General features: G+C 35.4%; 2 protein-coding genes and 2 pseudogenes across 2 annotated transcripts; 2 read left to right on the plus strand and 2 right to left on the minus strand.

Moving 5' to 3' along the window:
• The first annotated feature begins 495 nt into the window (after nt 1–495).
• Nucleotides 496–4,370, plus strand: LOC18596432 (Tetratricopeptide repeat (TPR)-like superfamily protein). The gene is made up of 8 exons (XM_018123618.2): nt 496–634; nt 843–1,030; nt 1,136–1,368; nt 1,846–2,095; nt 2,339–2,484; nt 2,658–2,863; nt 3,112–3,236; nt 3,603–4,370. Coding segments are annotated over exons 1-8 (1,737 nt in total). The 5' UTR covers nt 496–632; the 3' UTR covers nt 4,190–4,370.
• Nucleotides 4,371–4,732: 362 nt separating this feature from the next.
• On the minus strand, nt 4,733–6,903 carry LOC18596433 (phospholipase A1-Igamma1, chloroplastic pseudogene; annotated as a pseudogene).
• Nucleotides 6,904–13,011: 6,108 nt separating this feature from the next.
• On the plus strand, nt 13,012–14,693 carry LOC18596434 (phospholipase A1-Igamma1, chloroplastic pseudogene; annotated as a pseudogene).
• A 1,211-nt stretch (nt 14,694–15,904) lies between these two features.
• On the minus strand, nt 15,905–21,103 carry ERD4 (Early-responsive to dehydration stress protein (ERD4)). Its single transcript, XM_007024891.3, has 6 exons — nt 20,503–21,103; nt 19,104–19,252; nt 18,603–18,878; nt 17,500–18,344; nt 16,854–17,109; nt 15,905–16,458 (listed from the first exon to the last, which is right to left on the minus strand). The coding sequence occupies exons 1-6, from the start codon at nt 20,771–20,773 to the stop codon at nt 16,081–16,083; spliced, it is 2,175 nt and encodes a 724-aa protein (XP_007024953.3). The 5' UTR covers nt 20,774–21,103; the 3' UTR covers nt 15,905–16,080.
• Between the last annotated feature and the right edge of the window lie 1,067 nt (nt 21,104–22,170).

A 22,170-nucleotide genomic window follows, 5' to 3' on the forward strand; every position in this document is an offset into this window, starting at 1 on the left:
ATGATTAAGGTTGTTCTTCATCCAATCTCCATTATCATCCTTAAAATCCAGAGCAAGCAAGAATTCCCATTATTTACAAATGTACTTTCCCAATCGCGTAGGACCTCCTTCAAAGAGTCTTTGGGCGGACCAGCCCCCTATCACTTGGGTTAAGTTCTTTCTTAGAAATTATGTGCTTATTTCAGAAATCTTCAATTACCTCCGGATCTCTAATCCCTAATCATCCTTTTAAACTTTTATTAAAGTGGTAATGGAAACGAAAATTACGAAAAAGTAATGATTGAAAATGAAACAGTTTAATTTTGTTCAGAGGGAGGCTAATGAGGTACCCCATGCTTTGACTACTGTGGTAACCATGTACCCTGCCCGGAGATATGGGAATACTCTCTACCGGCTGATGGTCTATGTATTAGGAAAAAAACATTTATTTCTTCTCTTTCCACTCCCTTAAAGCGGAATAGGTATTTAGAAAAAAGAAAAAGAAGAAAAAAACAGGTTTCTTACGTGTTATATCTCAAGATATTTACAAGTATCTTTGTCTGCATTATTCTCGCTCTCTCCGCCACGTTATCTTTTCAAGTAAATTCTCAACTCTCAAGCTTCCAAACTGGAATCTCCTTCTCTTCGTATTCATGTAAGTTCAGTTCTTAGCTCTTCTACCACTGCAACCTTCTTCTTGCTTCAGTTCCATTTTTATATCTGTTTCTGACTTTCTGAGGCAGTTTTCTTATTACTTCTTATTGTCTTACCTTTGCTGGTTTAAGTGGCAGTTGCTTTGTTTTGTGAACTGGGTTTTGATTATATTACATAACACTAACGTAAAGGGGAACAATATTTTTTAGGTTGGTTGCTGGAAACACACTGAGCCAAGCTTACATAGTACCAAGGAGCTATAGGCCTAGTTTCAGATTGATAGCAAAGAATTCTTCAAGTGATGTAGCTATTGAGAAATGGAAACGTGATGGTGTTTACATTGACAAACGTGGCAAATTGAGGTCCTTTCACCACAAAAAGCTGTCCAGGAAACGATGTAATATCATTATCTTAGTTTCAAACTCATATTTATGTGCTTCTTAGTAGTATATGTATAGAAGCATCAGTTTTGAATAGTTTTATTTTTATCTTCTTCATGTAGGCGGTTCATTAAGAGGACAAGGATGGAAATATGGTTCTGGTTTTGTGGATGGAATTTTCCCAGTGTTGAGCCCCATTGCTCAGCAGATTTTGGATTTTGTACAGGAGGAGGTTGATGCTAATAGAGTTTGGGGTTCTCTTGATAATCTTTCTCCCACTCATAATACTTGGGATGATCTTATTAATGTAGCTGTTCAACTTCGTATAAACAAAAAATGGGATCCAATTGTGCTGGTAAGAAAGATATAATTACTAGTCCTACATCTTTTGTTCTTTTGTTTGGAGTGGGTTTACTTTAAGTGCATGCTCTTATTGACTTAAGAACTTGACATATCCATTTCTTGAAGTTCCTTACTCTTCCATGGGATAGATTGTTTCAGATTTCCAATATTCAGTTGAAGTAATTTTGCTACGATATTTGGATTTATTCAAGGGAATTATCTGATATTCCCTCTTTTGTAACTACAGTCACATGAATGACTCTGTTTTTTCCTATAGCATACAATCAAGTTTGAGAAAACCAATATCCTATGTCAAAATGGCTTCACTCAGGGACAGAATCGTTTGTTTCAAATTTAGAAATTTAAATGTCAATACTTATCATGAATATTCTAAAATGAAACAATTGTGATACATATATTCTTGGTATTGAATTATTTAAATTCGCTTTCTTATAATCTTCTTAAGCGTAATGCTACTATTATTTTACAGATTTGTGAGTGGATATTGCACAGGAGCTCCTTTCAGCTGGATGTCATGTGCTTCAATTTGCTCATAGACGCTTATGGGAAGAAATCACAATACAAGAAGGTGGAATCTACATACTTGGAACTTCTTGAAGCTCAATGTATACCCACTGAAGATACTTATGCACTTCTTATCAAGGCCTACTGCTCAGCTGGGCTGAAACAGAAAGCTGAAGCTGTCTTTGCTGAGATGCGAAAGTATGGCCTCCCTCCAAGTATGTCCGTCTCTCTAGTATTAATTTACTGCCACCTGATTGTTATTATATTGCATTGAGGGATACACTCTTTTGCTGTTTAGATGAGGAAATCAAAAAATCTTTGCATTTTTGGTTGTTTTTAATGTAATCTGAGCATGCAAGGATTTTAGATTTTCATGCATTTCACTGCATGTAACTTTTCATATGAATAGTGTCAAACTATCATTTACAAATGAATTTACATAAAAATGTTCACTTCAGGTGCAATTGTTTACGATGCTTATATTGATGGGTTGATAAAGGGAGGAAACCCTCAAAAAGCTATAGAAGTCTTTCAACGGATGAAGAGAGATGGCTGCCAACTGTCTACTGTAACTTACACGCTGATGATCAACTTGTATGGGAAGGTAACTTAAAATTTATGCTGGTCCTACATAATTATGCAAACTATTAAGCCTTAATGATATCATTGCCCTCCTTCAGAGTATGCTCACTTGATACAACAATCAGACATCAACAAAAATTAAAACATTAAGTAGAAACTTAATTTCAAGGTTCATATCCGCTTTTCACTGAGCAGGCAAGTAAATCTTATATGGCCTTGAAGTTGTTTGATGAAATGAGAAGTCAAAAGTGTAAACCAAATATCTGCACCTACACTGCTCTGGTGAATGCTTTTGCTAGGGAGGGACTCTGTGAGAAGGCTGAAGAGATTTTTGAGCAGCTTCAAGAAGCTGGGCATGAGCCTGATGTGTATGCTTACAATGCGCTTATGGAAGCTTACAGGTTCAAATCCTTCATTATTCAGTACTTCCTGATTCCTGGCAATAAGTTAAGAGTCGGATTTTCAGGGTTCAGAAGATTAATTGGATTAACTTGACTTGAGTTCTTTGAGCCTGAGTTTTGAGCTTCTCAATATGATAGTAGATTAGAATCATTTTAGCAATAAGCAATCATGAAGAGGTTATTATTTCTTGAAGTTGCATTCAGGTTACAAGTTGCAAAGCCTTTTTTGACTCTCTTTTCTCTAACAGTCGTGCGGGTTATCCTTATGGGGCAGCAGAAGTATTTTCACTCATGCAGCACATGGGGTGTGAACCAGACAGAGCTTCCTTTAATATCATGGTTGATGCATATGGTAGAGCTGGTCTTTATCAGGGTAAATATCTTCACTGAAAAGTAACGCTATTGTGTTACTAACTGGAGTTACCTTGCACACATCCTTTACATACTTTTTTTGCCCGAAGCCCAGACAGCAAAATCTTACAAGAACTTAAAGCAGCCTTTAATGTTCTCTTAGTTTCTAGGGATAATTCGTCAAAGAGAACGAAAGACTGAAGTGGCGAACTTTCCCTGAGAAAAACATTAATCATTGCTCACTTTCTTTTCAAGATACTATAGGACTGATATTACTTAGCATATGATATTTTTCTAATCTGACATAATATAGCCTCAATGTTGCATGACTGTCTATTTGTCACCATATACCATTCATGTGTTTTGATTTCTTTATCCAAAATTTCAGATGCTGAAGCAGTATTTGAAGAGATGAAGCGGCTAGGGATAACCCCAACAATGAAATCTCACATGCTACTTCTATCTGCCTACTCCAGAGTTGGAAATGTGGCTAAGTGTGAGGACATTGTAAATCAAATGCACAAATCTGGGCTTGAACCAGACACCTTTGTCCTCAACAGTATGCTGAACCTTTATGGCCGGTTAGGCCAATTTGAGATCATGGAGAACGTTTTAATTGCAATGGAAAAGGGACCCTATGAAGCTGATATCAGCACGTACAACATTTTGATCAATGTCTATGGACGGGCAGGGTTTTTTGAGAGAATGGAAGAGCTGTTCCAATTGCTTCCTGCCAAGAATTTGACACCTGATGTTGTGACGTGGACTTCACGGCTTGGAGCCTACTCTAGAAAGAAACTATATACAAGATGCTTGGAAATTTTTGAGGAAATGATTGATGCTGGCTGTAATCCAGATGGAGGAACCGCCAAGGTACTTCTCTCAGCATGTTCTAGTCAAGATCAGATTGAGCAGGTTACTACAGTGATTAGAACAATGCACAAGGATATGAAGACTGTTTTGCCAATCGAATGAATACTTGCCCATAAGTAGATCATACCCAAATGTAAATCTGTATTGTCTTCTTACCTTCCTTTACTACATGATATGACAGGCATCAATGTATTCACAAAAGTAAATTTCTGTATATATAACAAACTGAATATATATAGATTCTCATGCAATGTGTAAATAGCAGATATTTCATTGCTTGCTATTATCTCTGTGCTATAGAAGATAAACTACTTACAGGCCAAAGTTGATGCTACCTTGATGCTAATTAATGTGTTTCGGAATATTTATGCTGTCCAATATATTCAAATGCCTATATAAGCATATGCATCATGCCCTACCATACTTTTGAACTGAAATTGCTGCTGATGCCTCAAATTTCAAGCTTTTCTAATTACATATTCATCGCCTTGTCAAACAGTAAATGATTATTATGCAGATTGCATTAATTATATGCATGAGGGAAGATAAGGTAAATTAAAGGGAAAGAAAAGAAGTAAATGGAGGGTAACTCTGCATTCACTGGAAAAGAACAGTGTAGTGAGAAGCATTGAGACACTAGACATGATAGCAAAAATAAATTAGATGGAAAAGGGCTACTCGAGGGTTGGATGCTCTTTAGGGAGGATAGATAGATACATAAGAAATCGAATCCTATTTTTGGTAAGGATTAACAGATGGGGAAAAGGTATCCTTATTGTGAAGTCCCAGAGCAGAGGACTCTCCATATGTACAAAATGAAATTAACAGGGCATGTGCGATGATTAGATACGTTTTCAAAATAAAACCAAGCTACTATATTTGCTCAAGACTAAGAGATTAATTAAATTTCATTTCAAATCCAAAGACCTGTTAAATGTTTGTGAGTGTCTGAGATGATGTCTGTTCTGCCATGTGTGAATTTCGCTGTAGAAAGGCAAGACTAGAAGGAGATTTAAGTCCCATTTTCTGGTCATCAATCAATTATATGCTCGTTGGTCATGTATCTTTATATAGCATTTCAAGAATTTTTGGCTCTTTTAGATTGTGCAAGGAAATGCTTTGCATTAATCTTCAAAAAAAAAAAGAAGAAAAAATGCTTTGCATTTCTGGAATAACTATGTGTTTAGCTTGCATACAACATTTGATAACTTTCCTGCCCCTCAATTTTGAGGGCATAATCACATGCTTCTCCTATTGGTGAGGGAATGTCTTCAGGGTCTCTTCTTGGTTTAACCCATCTGCCATGTTCATTACGAACCAATCCTTTGTTGGACAATTGGTACCAGCAATGAGGGATCCTTAGTTTATCCACCAACATATCACACGCCTTATTCACCAAGCTAACATCCCTACGAGCATCAGATCGGAAAGCAGAGTCTGCACTGTGGAACCCATCGACAAGGTGAAGGTATGTCTCAAGGCTATGAAATCCCAATGGACTGAATCCGCGCTTGAGGTAAGGTGATGAACTAACATCCAGCCTCAATTCAGCTCCTACATGGGTGTAAACCCATTCCAATGTTCCCGTTATATCGTCAAACCTTTGTAAACTCTCATTGAAAACAATCCCTGGCATTCTAGGGACTAAATCTTGCTTAACTACCACTCTTAATGTTTTGACTCCTAATCCATCAAGCTCATCCCTGAAGGCACTGTTGCCAACTCTAGGTGCACCAAAGGAAATCACGCTCACAGGAAGGCCTGGAAGACTGGCTGCAGCTTCATAGGCATTGAGCAGAGCCAATGCACCACCCAAGCTATGCCCGGTTATTGTTAAACTCACTTCTTCACCATTTCCTTGGTAGAATTGCACAAGCTTTGTCACTTCTTCCATGACTTGCTCCGAAGCACTTGACTTGTTGTATCTTGTGGATTCATTCTTGGAAGTGTAAATGCTAAGAAATCCATGTTCAACTTTAGCATCTCCAATCCCTATTGGTTCCAAATTCCTTTGAAAATCCTCGTACCATTCGGCTGGTGCCACCGTCCCCCGCCAGGCCACGACAATATCTCTTCGTCCGATCCTACGTGTCTCCTCATCGTCACTAACCGCCACATAACCCATCCAGTTGGAATCTTTGCTCCACGTGTCCATCAGGTGTGACCTCTCCAGCCACTGTGGCATCTCTATGTGTGACATGGCATAGATGTACTTGGTCACCTTGTAACCATTTTTACCATGGCCTAATTTCTCAAAAAGCTTGTTACGATTGTACCTGCAGCTGCCGCAGAACTCCGAGAAGGAGTCAAAATCAAAGGCATCATAAGTTGCTTGAGCAAACTCTCCATACTTGACAATTTCTCGCCGTAGCCAAGGGTGAAGTGGGTCTAAAAGATTTACCCAATCCATAGAACCATGAATGTCACGCCATTTATCAGCAATCATCTGCTTGGGAGAAGTTGTCGGAGTATTATGTTTCTCTTCAAAAAACAAATCCCAATTAGAGTGTTGAAGGTTTTTCCTTGAAGGTGGTTCTATATGGAGATGGAGAAGGTTTGATAGTGATTCAGCCAGACGTCGAGCACCCCTATTCGATGCCTTACTAGCTTTGGGTTGATGAAAAACAACCTCCTGATGGGGACGGATAGCAGAAATCCGGTTAACGTCGGTGTTGAGAGCTGTTGGAAGATGGTTATGGATCATTGTTGAGAGGGCCATGATTGTTGGTATTCTGGTGCAGGGTAGCAAATTTAAATTGGCGAGGCCTAGCAGGGACTTTGATGATTGCGGAGACTAAAGGTTGCAAATTGCAAGAGGAACTGCATGATGGGAGGAGATATATATAAGGCAAAAGTTTCCAACAGTCGCATAAGCTTTTGAATAATTGTTACGCGTTGGTGTGTAATGAAACTTGATGAAAAATAACGTAAACTATCAGGGTTTCATACGTGGAAGTCTAAGTCCGTACATTCTAGACTCTGTCTAATGTTTGATCAGAAGTTGACATATTAAAATGTTTACTCTTATTATTCGTGTAGACTATGCCTTTGGGACTGTGGCTAATACGTTATTGGAAGGAACTTCGAAACAGCAAACCTTGGAGTAGAAGTTGACATTCAACGCCTGATATTCATCTTTTTACATGCACAAACTTATTTACCTACTTATTAATATACGTATATTGATCTGTAGGGTTGTGCTTGTCATGGAGCTTCAGTTAGCATCTCAGTTTCCCGAGGGACCCCGCAGTTAGGTTATTGAAAATGACTTTACAGTAGTTTGTAGATAAGTATTGCCTGCCATCCATTACCAAAAAACAATCAGAAACATAGGTATTGCCGTAGAGATCTTCCCTTCAGATGGCAAAGTATGCATAAGGATCACATTTTTCATGTTCAAAATTTCACATTGCTTTTGTTTATGTTTATTTTTCTTTGATTAATCTTAGGTTGTTGTGCTTAAGGGCTAATATTAAAAATTTCAAAAGACAACCCAAGGATGGTTAAAGGGCAAAATGTTACATATGGTGCACTTGATTTGACTAAAGATACCAGCCTATTGGCTATTTTGTCCATCTACTTCAACTAGAATCCACGGCTACTCAAATAATTCAAGTCCATGGGGAAATTCCATTGCTGCTGCTCGGAAAGAAAGACGAAAGAGAGATTTCATTATATGGATCCTTGAATACCAGCCACAATTTCTCCTGCTCTTTGCTCTGAAGCTGTGAAGGTTTAATTGGACTCTCTTTGTCATACACTATGACACTGCGTTTGATTATAAAATAAATAACAGATATATCAACTACATGACACTTGTTAAGGATAAATGTTTTAATTAATCTCTATTAGAATAATATTTTTTCTTTATTAAATCTTAATATATCTTAATTATATTGTTATATATTTTCTATACATATTTAATCCAATACTTTTGTATATATACTTTGTTTTCTAATCAATATAAAATAAAACAATTTAGTCCCGCTTATATTTTCTTTAACAATTCTACATTTTATGAATGGAAAAATATATTTTTTGTACTTGTGAAAGCGTTTTGAGCTTGACTACACAACAAAGAAAATTGCAATATCATTAATTTTTTTGATTAAATTTATTGTAATTATGAGAAGGAGACATTATGAAGAATAGATGGACAAGGAAAGAAGTGAAGTAATTAATCAAACTAATGTGCTAAAGTTAATTAACATTATACATGTTGCTTAATTTTAATTTATTCCTCCCTATAATAAATGATGAAGAGAGTCCAAACTTTTGCTTAATCTAAGTACAATAGGGGTTTTGTACCTTCTAAAAGTCCAAGGGGGGGTACTCCACTCTTTGTCACTACGTCTAAACTCTTTGTTTTGGTCTACAAGCCATAATAACTTCACTTAGAGCTTGTTTGGTCTAACTTTTTTCTAATTTAAAAATTTTTATAAAATTTTTATAAAAAATAATAATTTTTAAAATTAAGTTAAAGTTGTTTGGTAAATTTTTTTTTATAAGTTATACTTTTTGTTAAAATTATTATAGAAGATATTTTTTTTAAGAGATAATATTATAATTATTTTTAACAAATGAGGATATTTTTAGAATAAAAATAAAAATTTACTTGTATTTTTTTAAAAAAAATAAGAAAAAGCTCTTCTTTAGAACTTTTTTTAAACTTTTTTTTTAAATTTTATTCTTAAAAAAATATTTTTTTTAAAAACATTTTTTAAAATATCATATTTGATTTAATTTTTATTTTTAAAAAATAAAAAAAATTAAACCAAACATGCACTTAACATCATCTCTCAAAATGTTTCTTTTGATCTCACATACTTTATTTGACTGACACATCACCTGAAACACAGTCTATTTTGCTTCTAAAGCGTTGTAATGCCAACTTTCCCGGTGGCAATGTACCAGGCTTGATGGTATCATACGTAGTTGAGTGGGACAAGGCAGGGGCAAATTGGGGTAATTTCAACCCTCGAGAATTATAATTCCTAAAACCCAGGGGGACCCCAATCACATGTGATGAATTATCAAAGTGTTTGGTATTATAGGGAAACATGGGTGTTCGATCCCACGTTTTAATCTTGGAACTCTGGACTCTTAACAGTTGCCTTGGGAGACCAGAAACCTTGATTTCCATCTAGATGGCGACTTTTAGCCTTGGTCGGTTTTCCTTTTCGTTGAAGCCGCGCCAACATGGTAAAACTTGAGGACTTGGGGTCCCTACTTTCACCTTATAATAACGACCTACCTTTAAATGGAGCAATGAGAGCCCATAAATGCATATTCCAATTGTAGTATTTTATCTTTTTCTATTACTATATTGTACTCAGTTTTGGGTTTAAGTTTTTGATGGCTGATCATACATCTTTGTCATGCTCTAATCTCATAGAAAATTATACAAAATTTGGTTCTCTAACTACGTTTCAATTGAGATACACAAATTAAAAGGTTTTCAAAATCATTTTAAGTTTATATTCAAAGGGATGCATAATCTCTATTCAAAACTAACATCCATCTTTCACTACTTTAATTGATCAAGGCCACGATTATATATTGGATTTTAATCCAAAAATTTTAACAAGACGGAGCTAGTCAATTTTTGTTGGAAGATCAAATACAGAAGAATAAGGATTAAAAATTTAAAAAATTAATATATTAAATTCAATCAAAAAATTAATAATTGAAATATAAAATTAAATAAATAACTATAATGTGTAAAATATAAATAATTAAATACGATATATAAGATTAATAAATTTTTCTTATATAATCAAAATTATTTAAAGATTATATATTCAAGATAATTTCATTTCAACTAAACATAAAACGTAAAGTACATAAAAAATATTCAAATTGATTTCTTCGTACATAATCATAATTAAAAAATAATAATACTTTGATGAAATTTTAAACAAAAATGTAACACTACAACTTATATTTAAGGCTTACATAATAATTTATTAAATTTTAAATATTAAAATCATAAAAAATAAAATTTACGTAACAAAAAAAAGAAGTACATGGTAAGTAGAAGTTACTACATATGACATACCAAAAAAAAAATATGGTTGATGGTTTGTAGAAATTTAAAAAAATTTTTATAGAAATTTATATCATATGAATAAATAGTATAAAAATAAATAAATAAAAATAAAAATAATAACATAAATTGAAAAAAATAAAAAAAAACTTTAAAATTGAATAAGATATGTAAAATCATTTTATTATTTTTTATTTGTATTAATTATTAAATAAAAAATCATTTTAAAACAATTATTTTAAAAATTTTATATGCAATTAGAAATATTTAAAAATTTGGAGGGGCCATGCCTCCAAGCAATTAAGGAGGCTCCGCCCCTGCAGATGGATGCTTCAAATATGTAAAACTAAATAGTTCGTAAACCACTTTTTCTTGGTAGTAATAACGATGATGGGACAAAGGGGGATCAGCTTCTCCAGCTGAACCATTTCTTTTGCAAAATCAGGTAACCCTGAGTGGAAGTCGAGGTTTTTATTTGAAGTTGCACTTGGACGCTTAGTGACAGCCACCTATATCTGTACGTAGAAGAGATTCTCTATTGACTCTGTACTGAGTTGTAAGTGGAAAGAGACCGTCTTCCTTGTGATGAGCTTTGTTATTATACCTATTAAACTTTTGGATTGAGAATGGATCAAGGAAAGTGAGACGCGTGTCCCCACCAGCATGGGCCTAGTCAGGACCTTGGGTCTGGTCCTCATCAGGTATGGAAACAAGAAAAATACCCTGATTAAAGACAAAGAATTCGGCTGGCATAGTCAAAAGATGATCGATCGTGCCATTCATACCGTCGTACCATTATTATTTAATGATTTTTTCAAAATAATTTCCTATTTAATAATTAATATAAATAAAAAATAACAAAAAAATATCACATTTCTCACTTAATTTTAAATTTTTTTTTATTTCAATTGATATTATTTTTATTTATTTATTTATTACTTTTATTCTATTTATTCATATATTTTAAATTTTTATAGATTTTCTTTTTTAAATTTCTAGCAACCATTAACAATTTTTTTAAATTTTTGTGATGTCATATGTGAATTTTATCATTTACTTGTCTTATTCTTTTTATTATGTGAATTTTATTTTCTATAGTTTTAATCTTCAAAATTAATAAATTATTAAGTAGTTCTTAAATGTAAATTATAGTGTTTATTTAAAATTTTATTAATGTATCATTTTTTATTAATCTTAATTATGTAAGAAGAAAATTATCTTGAACATATATTTTTTATATGTTTTAAGTTTTATATTTAGTTAAAAAAATTATTAATCTTATATATCATATTTAACTATTTATATTTTATTTATTATAGTTTTATATTTAATATTATAAATATAATAAAATATAAATATTAAATATTAACTATATTAATTTTTTTTCAAATTTAATTAAAGTACAAATAACTTAAAAATAATTGATACATTCTTTAAAAAATATATACAAATTATTTAAATAATTTTCTTACACTTAAACCACAAAAATGGATGTTTTTAAATCACTTATTGGCTTGCTTCTAAGAACATGCCACTTCAGCACTTCTCTTCTTCTCTTCTCTAGAAGATCAATGAGCTAGTATAGCACACAAGGGCAATACTGTTCTAGGATGAGTCTAGTTGAAGAAGCCCAACTCAAAGGATAAGCCTTGTAGTAAAAAGATAAAGAGTTCTTCGCCTTCTGGGCCTAAATATAATTACTAGGATTTTGGATGAGTCATGTCAGTGCAGGGATGCTTACCTTTGTGGATTCAGATGCAGCATTAACTGACGAAATTGAAGACTGCTTTCTTTCTTAAGTGAAGTGATGGTATCAATTCTTCTTAAGTTTCAGCCTCTAAGCATTGATAGCAACTACTCCCTTCACTTAAATCCAGCAATAAATACAAACTTTTAATAAATACCATTTTTTTTCATTGTTTAACAAAAACTATAATACACTTATTTTTAAATTAAATACACAAATATTTTAATACTTGGTTCGAAAATCAACGTGTACTAATATATTTTACTACAATGCAAACAGTCCCACTTTTGTTTTACACGAAAGAATTGTTAATGTACCCAATTCTAAATTTGTCACGCTAGCATTATTCTTTTATATCAAAGCTTATAATTAATCAAGTGAATGCCAAACAATTTGGAGCCCCTTAAATAACCAAACCCCTTTTTTTTTTTGGTTCATTATGGAGGAAACGAGTCCACGTATAAGGCGAATTGTAATGCAAGACAAAAGTGAAAAATAGTAAAATAACCGTCTTGTTGACTTAGTCCATGCCTATACGGTCAGTTGAGATTGCTTATCAGAAGGGGAGGCACCAATCATGCATGAATAAGCAGAATATATTCCAAGTCTCCCTGTTCACGAACTCGGCCAATTTGCAAATGGACGCCAGACACGTTACTTGTTTAGCATAAAATCAAATATTATAATAACATGAACTGGGTCTTGGGCAGAAATTCTTCTTCTTGACCCAGCAAACGCCATCCCAAGAAAAAAGAGATTAGGAAATAAGGTTCGTTGTAGCTGCCATAGATGACAGTATTTCACCATATATTATTATTTTATCATCTTATTCTTATCCAAGGATTAGCAGCCACTTGCTTTTATGGTTAACCTTAACCAAAACGTAACTACTTGAATATATTTTGTATTGTTTAATTCAGTCTTAAATGGACTTGTAAGGTACAGGCAAGGAAAAACAAAAGTCTAATAATTGACCGGTAAGATGTGGATGGCTCAGAACTCAGAAGGTTCCTGGAACAAACTATTGCTCTTTCAAAGGCCTACTGTGAGATGTTCCTTTCTCTGAATCAGTACTATATAAACCCTTCATTCCATGGCATTTGCAATTTACATCGAACAATACATTTTTTAAGTCACCAAAAAGGGTAGTAAAAGGAAACACGACGAACAATCTTTCAGTTCTCTGCGATATTACAGGCTTTTTCCTTCGAGCCCCTTCATGGAGAATGTGGAGTTGTCGCCGTTGAGAAACGTCACAAGGCAGAAAACAGAAAAGCCAAGAACCAAAAGGGTATGGAGATTGAAGCTTAATGTCACTTGGCAGGGTATCAAGAAAGCCGTGAAATCCGTTCTGAGGCATCGGCGGCTTCATCTTGCTTCAAACCTGAAAACCCTCTCCACCCTCAAGAAAGATATGGCTATTATTAGGCCGATTCGACATGCAATGAAAAAGAAAAAGACCCTTCGTCCTATGATGCCATTAGGACAACTCATTCAATTGCCGTACACAGCAGCAGATTTCATCGACCGCGGTGATGCCATGACTCCTACCAAGTCCCCAAAGGAGAATATATCCACACAATGGCGTGAGCTTCATGGTTTGCAACACTGGGATGGTCTCGTTGAGCCTCTCCATCCTTGGCTTAGGCGAGAGATTGTCAAGTATGGAGAATTCGTCGAAGCAACTTACGATGCTTTTGACTTTGATCCTTTATCAGAGTTTTGTGGAAGCTGTAGATACAATCGGCGCAAGTTCTTTGAAGAACTAGGCCTTACTCAGCATGGTTACAAGGTTACCAAGTACATTTACGCCATGTCCCATGTCGATGTTCCTGAATGGTTCGAGAGGTCATATTATTCTTGGAGCAAGGATTCTAACTGGATGGGGTACGTGGCAGTCAGTGGTGATGCCGAATCTGCAAGAATTGGGAGGAGAGATATCCTCGTGGCATGGCGGGGCACGGTGGCACCTTCCGAATGGTACACTGACCTCAAAACAAGTCTGCAGCCTCTTGGAAAAACCAATATCAAGGTCCAGCTTGGATTCCTTAGCATCTACAGTTCCAAGGGTGAGTTTACTAGGTACAACAAGTTGAGTGCATCTGAACAAGTCATGGAAGAAATAAAACGGCTTGTTAGCTTCTTCAGAGACAGAGGCGAGGAAGTTAGCTTAACCATCTGTGGTCATAGCCTTGGGGGTGCCTTGGCACTCCTCAATGCCTATGACGCTGCAACTTACTTCCCTGATCTCTTCATCAGTGTCATCTCTTTTGGTGCACCAAGAGTCGGGAACGTACATTTCAAGGAGAAGCTCAGAGAACTCGGAGTCAAGACACTACGGGTTGTTGTCAAGCAAGATATAGTCCCAAAATTGCCAGGGTTTATACTCAACACGATTCTTAACAAGCTCACCACGGTTACTAGAAGATTGAAATGGATTTACAGGCATGTTGGAACACAATTGAAGCTTGATGCACTCACGTCACCCTATTTAAGGCGTGATGCGGATTATACGGGGTGTCATAATTTGGAGACATACCTCCATCTGGTAGATGGATTCATTAGCAAGACATCAAAGTTTCGATGGAATGCCAGAAGAGATGTTGCCTTGGTGAATAAGACAACTGATATGTTGATAAAGGAGTTAAAGATCCCTGACTCTTGGTACCAAAAGCCATTCAAGGGACTTGTGCTGAATAAATATGGTAGATGGGTTAAACCAGGGAGAGAACCTGAACACATTCCTTCTCCACTAAGCATTGGTTCCCGTCACGATCCTATATTTTAGATAAATGTTGATGTCCATTCAAACATGGATGTTGAGTCCAATTTTGAGTGTTTCTTTTCCTTTTTTCTGTCGATATAAATTCATTTATTTGTTCAACACCTGATCTGTAAAAGCTATTCATCGTTGAGGTTTTGCTTTGTAATGACATCTTGTTCCACAAAATATATAGTTTTTGAGTACTTTTTTGTTAGATTTGATTTCACAGTATTTGAGGAACACTAGTACTTGGTACAAGGAACAATGTTGAGTAGTGCCATCTCCGGATCAATATGCGTTTAAAGCCCATTTTTAATCTTGAACTGATTTAAAAGACCAAGCTTGAATTCGAAGTCCAATGTTGTTAAAAAGAACTGACCTAATAGGTAATGAGCAACATAATGTTTAGCATTCCCTCTTCCCTCATTTTACTGTTCAAGCTTTATATGTTGTTAAAAAGGCCAAGTCATTACTTCGGAGGAAAAAGCATTTTGATACAAAGAAAAGTTCATTACTGCTATCTCTCTCCTTGCATAAGTCTGCTCGTTTTCGTTGAATAATGCATTTTGTTTGAGTAGTCTATTGAAGGAAGAGGTAAAACCTTGCGCCTAGCCGTGTGAAGAATTCATCAATGAAGTAGTAAACGCAGCAGATGAAAAATAAAGGTGATGAGTTGGGCCGAAACTTCTTCGTTTCAGATTTTTCAGGTCCAACCCTGCGCAGCAAGCTGTCATCCAGTTGTAAGCAATTGACATTGTTGACTTGGTTTTTCATTTTTACTTCTTTTGACGATAACTTGTTGAATTCAACACAAGCATTGGTAACCAATGAATAGCTAATAAGCAGTAACCATAATTAATTAGTTTAATATGCCTGCAAGGGTGAATTAAGAGAAAACATATCAGATGGTATCTTTCTATTTCTTTTTGGTCAAGAGAAGAATCTGATATCTTTAATGAATATAAAACTGTGATTAGCTGAAGACAAACTATTGGATGAATTAATGAATAACAAAGGATGATGTTCGCAGAATCTTGACCAATAGTTTGCACATAGGATTTCTTAAGCTTAATCACTTGAGAATTGTTGGAGTACTCCAAGGGAGAAGTCGATTGCAACTCTGATGAGAAGGGATGAGCATATATATAAGGATGTTGATGTTAAATATCAAAAGAGTATGTGAATAAAAATGGAGGAAGCTGATAAAATTGCAGTCAATAGGGTTGCAATTCGAGCCCATCCAAGCTGAAAGAAATGTAATGCCAAGTAAAGAAATTCAAGCTAACGATTGGAAGGGCATGATTATGTTACAAGCAAACAATCTAACAGCATGGTTCCCTAAAGCATATTATCAACAGACAATCTAAGTTTCAGAAGAGTTGTGCTTTGAGACAATAAATACCAGGTTATCTCAGTGGAAATACAGAAAATATACATCAAACAAATGATCCTGTTCTTGAAGCTTGAGATAAAGCATCTTCAAACTGTTCATCTTCTTGCTTCTCAGAACACAAGCTTGGCGGGATATAGGATTTGAATATCTGTTCCATCTGAGGAGTTTCCTTTAATTCTTGGCAAGCAACTTCCAGAGCTGTGTGAGAAAAAGCCTTATAGAATTTCTGTCTACAGACATAGGCGAAGATCAGAGACAATATGGGAAGTGGAATTAGGATGGGAGTATAGTAGAATTTCATGACCCCAAAGTAACCCAACATAGTAGCTTGGTATAACAGCAGGGCACCGATGACTCGTGTATGCATGTGAGGCCACATCTTTCCGTAGCTCTCATATGCTGGAACATAAACTTTGAGTGCCTGTTACAAGAGAGTATAAAACTGATAAATAAAGACAGTAACAGTTACCAAATTTAAAAGCTTTTCTTCAGTTTTCTTCTTTGGTGCATATCATCTTCAGTTCTTAACCCCCAAAAAAAGAAAGCTTTAGTTCAGAATGTTGTTCCTTTACAATACAGAATAACTTACATTTTCCACAACCTTAATAGTAGGTTAAGGATTTACAAGTTTTATATAGCCTATTCTTTTAGGGAAGAATGCACTACGTTTAAGAAAGGTGGGGTTTTACTGATTGGGTGAGTTGAAATAAGTAGCATTGCTCATTTTTCTGTAACATGAAACTAAACTTGAATTGTAAGAATAATAATTGCATGCAGAAAAAAGAAAGCAATTCTAAAGGCAATTGAGAGAAATACCTGATTCCGGAGAATAAGCCAACCCAGGGCAAAGTAAAGCACTCCGAATGGGATAATCACAGGCGCAATAACTGAGTAGCAGAGAACAATGGTGAGGATAAGCATGTCACCAGGAAATCTAGTGGCATAGCCAAGATCTCCAGGAAACCAAGCTTCTTTTAACTCGGCTTCAGTCTTGCAAAGATATTTCCTCTTCAGATGATATATGATTAGAGGAACTATTCGAGAAAGCTCAAGCCCATAACCGACAAAGAACCTGGTGGAAGCATAAAATATAAATTATGAAAGGTGGAACCAAGACCGATAAAATCCATAGAAACAGTTTACACTTGTTACAATGCCAGCTGAAAAGAGAATTGACACCGCAAACATTTTAAATGCTGTGTAAAATGATGAAAGGAATCAAAAAGCAAATAGAAAAATGACACAAGCAGAAGAATTTCCTTCAATAGAATATAACTTGGACATCAAAAGACACACATAAAGCACAAATCCAATTCTTTTCCAACTAATTTCAAGAAAAACCTATCCTTCAAATGGAGTCAGTCGAACACTTAGTCCTAAGAGAAAGAAGTATTGTTTGCTATAATAAGTTGAATTAAAAACACAGAGGGGACAGGGTGGGGAAGTAGGTGTTGAAGCTTACTTTAGAGCCACAAATGTCAGGAAGAAAGTTGCACTGCCGGGGAGGCTTTTTGCCAGCAAGTCGAAAATGCTGTTAGGATCCTTCTCGATGGACTTGAATGTACTGAACAAAGTTGCACCAACAGTAACACCAATGAAAACGTTGAACACAGTGAAATAAAAATATTTCCCAGATGCAGCCCTTACTACGTGGCTCCCAGAAGGAATTCCCTCAGTCTTGGAGAGAAACAAAAGAAACTTTGGTAATAATGCCAAAAATATAATGAGTGCAAGCTGGGGAAGATATGCCTCCAATACTGTCCTAATTGCATCCAGCTTAACAATGGGCTTCAAGAATGGGAGATATTTTTTCAGATTCGCAAGGGTTGTGAGTGCAGAAATAAAACCAATTGGAATCATAAAAAAAACTATAGTCAGAAACACGACAATGTAAATGATATATTGTCGAATTATCCTTTCAAAAAACTTGATACTCAGATTGCTCCATACAAGTTGACGAGGTTCAGGAGCTTCCGTAACTGTCCATCTGTCAACCATCTGGGCATGTAGACTTTGAGCAGCCGAGGCTGCAGTTACCCTGCTGGTAAAGAAAACCAAAGCAGATCGTTGCTGCTTTTCCCGGAGGGTCACCTTTTGTTCAGCTTCCAATTTTTGTGTCAGTTCATTGATCTTTTCAGTGTAGTATTCTATGCTGTCAACCTTTTTACCACAGAGACCAAGGAAGCCAGTTTTGTTGGTTGGCCTTGTCCCTGCTGAGCTGCCTTTCTTCTGGGACTCCGCATATATTGCTTCTGCATGTGCAAGCTTCTTTTTATATCCTTCCAACTCTCCCCAGATTTTGTCAACCTAAATTTGAACAAGATGTTTACTTTAATTGAGTGAAATCGTATAAATGCCAAAGGAACAGAAGAAGTCCACAGAACATCTAGAAGGAAGGAAGGAAGGAAAGGAAGTGGAAGCAGCCATAAAGAAGTCAAAATCTACTCTCAGAGCAGATGGGAAAAGGGAAAACAAGAAGGTAAGACTCGATTTCGAAGGGATCCATATAACTCAATTAATGATAACACAGCAAGGATAAACTGCATATAGATGCAAATTTATTACCTCTTTGTTGTTTGTGACCACCATTGATCTGTAGAATGTCTCAGCATAGAGAGATTTAAAATATGAATCAACCTGCTCCTTTCTAGTTTGACCTTGAGTGACATCCGGCAAGTCTCTAACAAGAACAGCAAATTGCTCAGGTTTCACTTCAGGAGACATTAAAGCATTAGCTCTCAGTGCGGAAACATGTTTGTAAGCCTTCCAGGAAAGGAAATAGGTGACAACAGAGACCCAGTAGGTGGTTATTACGAATGCCCACAACCTTGGACTCTTCTCCTGTATAGACATCAAGAAACAGACTTGTATATCAAAATACAGTCAGAAGGTTGTATGTTTGGCAGGATAATATTAGCTGCTAAGAAAACACAATAAAAGATTCTTTTTACAGCAGTTCTAGCTTATCAAAATAGTAGAGTATATCTGAATCATATCAGAAACCACAAGCATGGAAATATTAAAAGAATAATTTCTTCCAGTTCATGAAAATGTCATATAGCTTACTTCAATATTTGCCATTGACAACTTGTCAAGGTCACTGAAAGTCACATTGCTTGCTGTCTTTGAGTGTTTCTTTACACCATCATCAGTTGCAGCAACAGGCAGAAGAGCTGGAAGCAGAACAATGCCAGACAAAACCAATATTCCCAATACTGGCACATTGATCAGGATACAAGAATTTCAGAATTTGTCTGCTTTGACCATCAAAATATTTTACATTGAATGTATCATTGAACCAGTCTCAAGCATATTAATTTCTTTCAGACACTTTAACTTACATACAATATGCTTTTAAGTGAACGTTTTCTTCCTTAAATCAAGCCAAGCAATGGTCAGGATCAGAAAGCAACAACTGGTTGATATTTCATAATAAAATTACCTTTGACGGCCACATTTACGACTAACGAAACAAAAGAAATCATGCCTAGGAAATGAGAAAAATTTCTAATCTTTAGCCGCTGAGAAACATTAATTTCATCACTTCATTGAATCAGCAGGTGGATAATTTATCAAATCTATATAGTGATTTGGTGAATACCATAAATTTCCCAACTGGATCTTCCTTTTGTTGGGAAACTTTGATTCTTGTAACGTTGAGTCCCCAGAAAACCTCATATACCTAATTGTATCAGTCCGAACAACAAAGATCCTTCAATTCCTTACCTTAATTGGAAAGCAAAATGATTCCCAGAACCCCATCAAGTTTCAGGTAGAGTCATAAGCTCCAAAAAAACTCAGCTTAATGACTAAATCCAACACAACTACATGGTGGATGGCAATTTACTAGTTATGTTTGCTTGTAAACAAAATTAAATTCTTTTTTCACCAGCATTTTGATCAGTAACTAGATGTTCTCTGCACTGATTTAGTTGTTTTCATACATTATCAGGTTACCAACCCAAAAGTTTAAACAAACCAAAGCCCTTGTACAGCTAAACTAACACAATTTCAAGTATGACAAATGAGATTATTAAGTATATTTGACTTATAAGCACGAATCTCATTAAAATAGAAAACAAAACCGTCCACAAAGAGAAACAGAGAAAGTCAATATAGAATTCACTGCAGAAGAAGTTTCCAAAAAGCAACTTGCCAACTTTGGAAGCAAATCATATTATGGAAATCGCCCTAAAAATCAACAAACCAACAAATATTAGCCTATTTTCAAGGCCAAAGAAAACTAGTAATCAAATCAATCAACATAAAAACTCAAACAACTCCTAAACTAAACCTCATAAAAGAAACACAAACAGATCTCAGTCTCAAAACAGATGAAAGAAAGAAGAAGGTAAAAGGAAACAAGGAACCAAACTAACTGAAAAAGAAAAACAACATTTGTACATAAGATTCACACGTGTGATTTAAAAAAAAAAAAAAGAGACAAAAGGGTAGAGACAAAAACCAGTGCTCAAGAACACAAAGTAGACGGCAGTGTCAATCCCAGACATGCTGATGACATTCTGTTCACTAGAAGACAAGGCTTCCCTTATCCAAGCAAAAGGGTTTCGTGTCCTTGACCCGCCTTCCCAGGGTTCCAAACCTTTCAAGATCCGGTTTGGATAATACACCACCGCGTTTCCTTGCCTTGTCGAAATCCAAGCAAAGAGCAGCATCAAAACTATGAATATTATAAAGGACGTCCCTAAGGACGTTAAAAAGGAACTAAAATCCATCTGGGTTTTTGCCTAAAAACCAAACAAACGGCTTCTTCCGCTTCCCCTGTTTTTTCTCACTCTGCTATGTGAAGGAAGATGAAGGAAATGTAGTAATAGCCGTTAAAAGGGTGATAAAGTAACCGTTAAGAAATGGAGATAAAACGAAAGAGGAAAGGATTTATATTAGAAAAAAGAAAAAGAATTGACAGCTTTTAATAGGGAAATATCTGCCAAAGAACTGGGGTTCGGATTAGCTGTTTTGTAGGGTATGGCTTCTTATTTTGTTCTATGTCTCCGTGGGGTTTCCGTGGGGATTCTATTTCTCTCTCCGCTGTTGCCTTTTTTCTTCTTTCTTTTAATGCAAAGATTTATACGAGATCTGTGTCTCAAAGCGGATTAGATGGAAAGATGGTGGACAGTCAGGGGTCAAGACAACAATGTGTTACCCTTACAATTACAGTTAAGTAAGTTTGTAACTGTCAAATCCTATATTGCCATTTTTTTAGTTCTCTCTCTCTCTCTATATATATATATATATATATATATAAGTGAAACGCTTGGTTTTTCCACTTCTGTTGCTTTCATGGAGGCAAATCTGTCGGTAAGAAACGAAAAAGGAGAAAAAAGAAATTGATAACAATACCCTTTGAATTTTTATACGTCAAAATATTATGAAAACCCTTAGTAAAAACATATTCATGTTGATTCTCTTAGATATATTAACAAATTAACTTAAAAATCATCTATATTGAGGGAGTGATTGATATTTACTAGTAGTCAACATCAAATCTTGGATACTAACAAATTCTTTTTATAAATGAATAAAACTAATAATGTAAACTATGTAATTTAATAAGGAATAAAAGGGATGAAGTTCTCTAAGCTATTATTATATGAAGATCTCAATGTTCAAAAAAATGCCTGCAAAAGTCTCTTACCAAAATTCAGATTGCCTTTGGAAGTACAAATCTAAGGTCTGGTTTTTCTGTAAGTACAAGGCTCTGAATCCTCTTTTTTCTTTCAATAAACTTAATTTTTAAAAAAGAATAAAGAAAAAAAAGGCTGTCTTCAAGATTCGTCAGGGGAAAAAGAGCGCCTTAACCTTATCCACTAAGACATCTGTGTGACTCAGAAATTCCCACCTCACTCTAATTTTATTATCCAAAAATAAATTATTTTTATTTTATCTTTTTCTAGCTATACAACGCCCCGACATCAAACTAAAGCTACTCTCCGCATGAAAGTTACACGTATTAATCCCTATCCGCTCAATCCTTATCCCATCAGCATCTGCCAACAGCGAGTACGCTGTCCGAATTTACTCCTGGCGAGTAGAGATGGCTTTCTTCACCAACTTGGAAAAGACACGTGGAAGGAAAAAATGGGACACGGATTTCATTTCCACGTAGGACACG

Source organism: Theobroma cacao, chromosome 6, assembly GCF_053813885.1.
Source record: "Theobroma cacao isolate CCN51 chromosome 6, ASM5381388v1, whole genome shotgun sequence".
NCBI classification, from domain to species: Eukaryota; Viridiplantae; Streptophyta; class Magnoliopsida; order Malvales; family Malvaceae; genus Theobroma; species Theobroma cacao.

Excerpts from the sequence above, each read along its gene's own strand:
- ERD4 (XM_007024891.3), bottom strand. The coding sequence starts at position 20,773 with ATGGATTTTAGTTCCTTTTTAACGTCCTTAGGGACGTCCTTTATAATA. Across the intron at positions 18,345-18,602 it reads TGGTCACAAACAACAAAGAG|GTTGACAAAATCTGGGGAGA; the intron begins GTAATAAATTTG and ends GTTCAAATTTAG. Across the intron at positions 17,110-17,499 it reads CTGACATTTGTGGCTCTAAA|GTTCTTTGTCGGTTATGGGC; the intron begins GTAAGCTTCAAC and ends TGCTTCCACCAG.
- LOC18596432 (XM_018123618.2), top strand. Across the intron at positions 1,369-1,845 it reads AATGGGATCCAATTGTGCTG|ATTTGTGAGTGGATATTGCA; the intron begins GTAAGAAAGATA and ends ATTATTTTACAG. Across the intron at positions 2,864-3,111 it reads GCGCTTATGGAAGCTTACAG|TCGTGCGGGTTATCCTTATG; the intron begins GTTCAAATCCTT and ends TTTCTCTAACAG.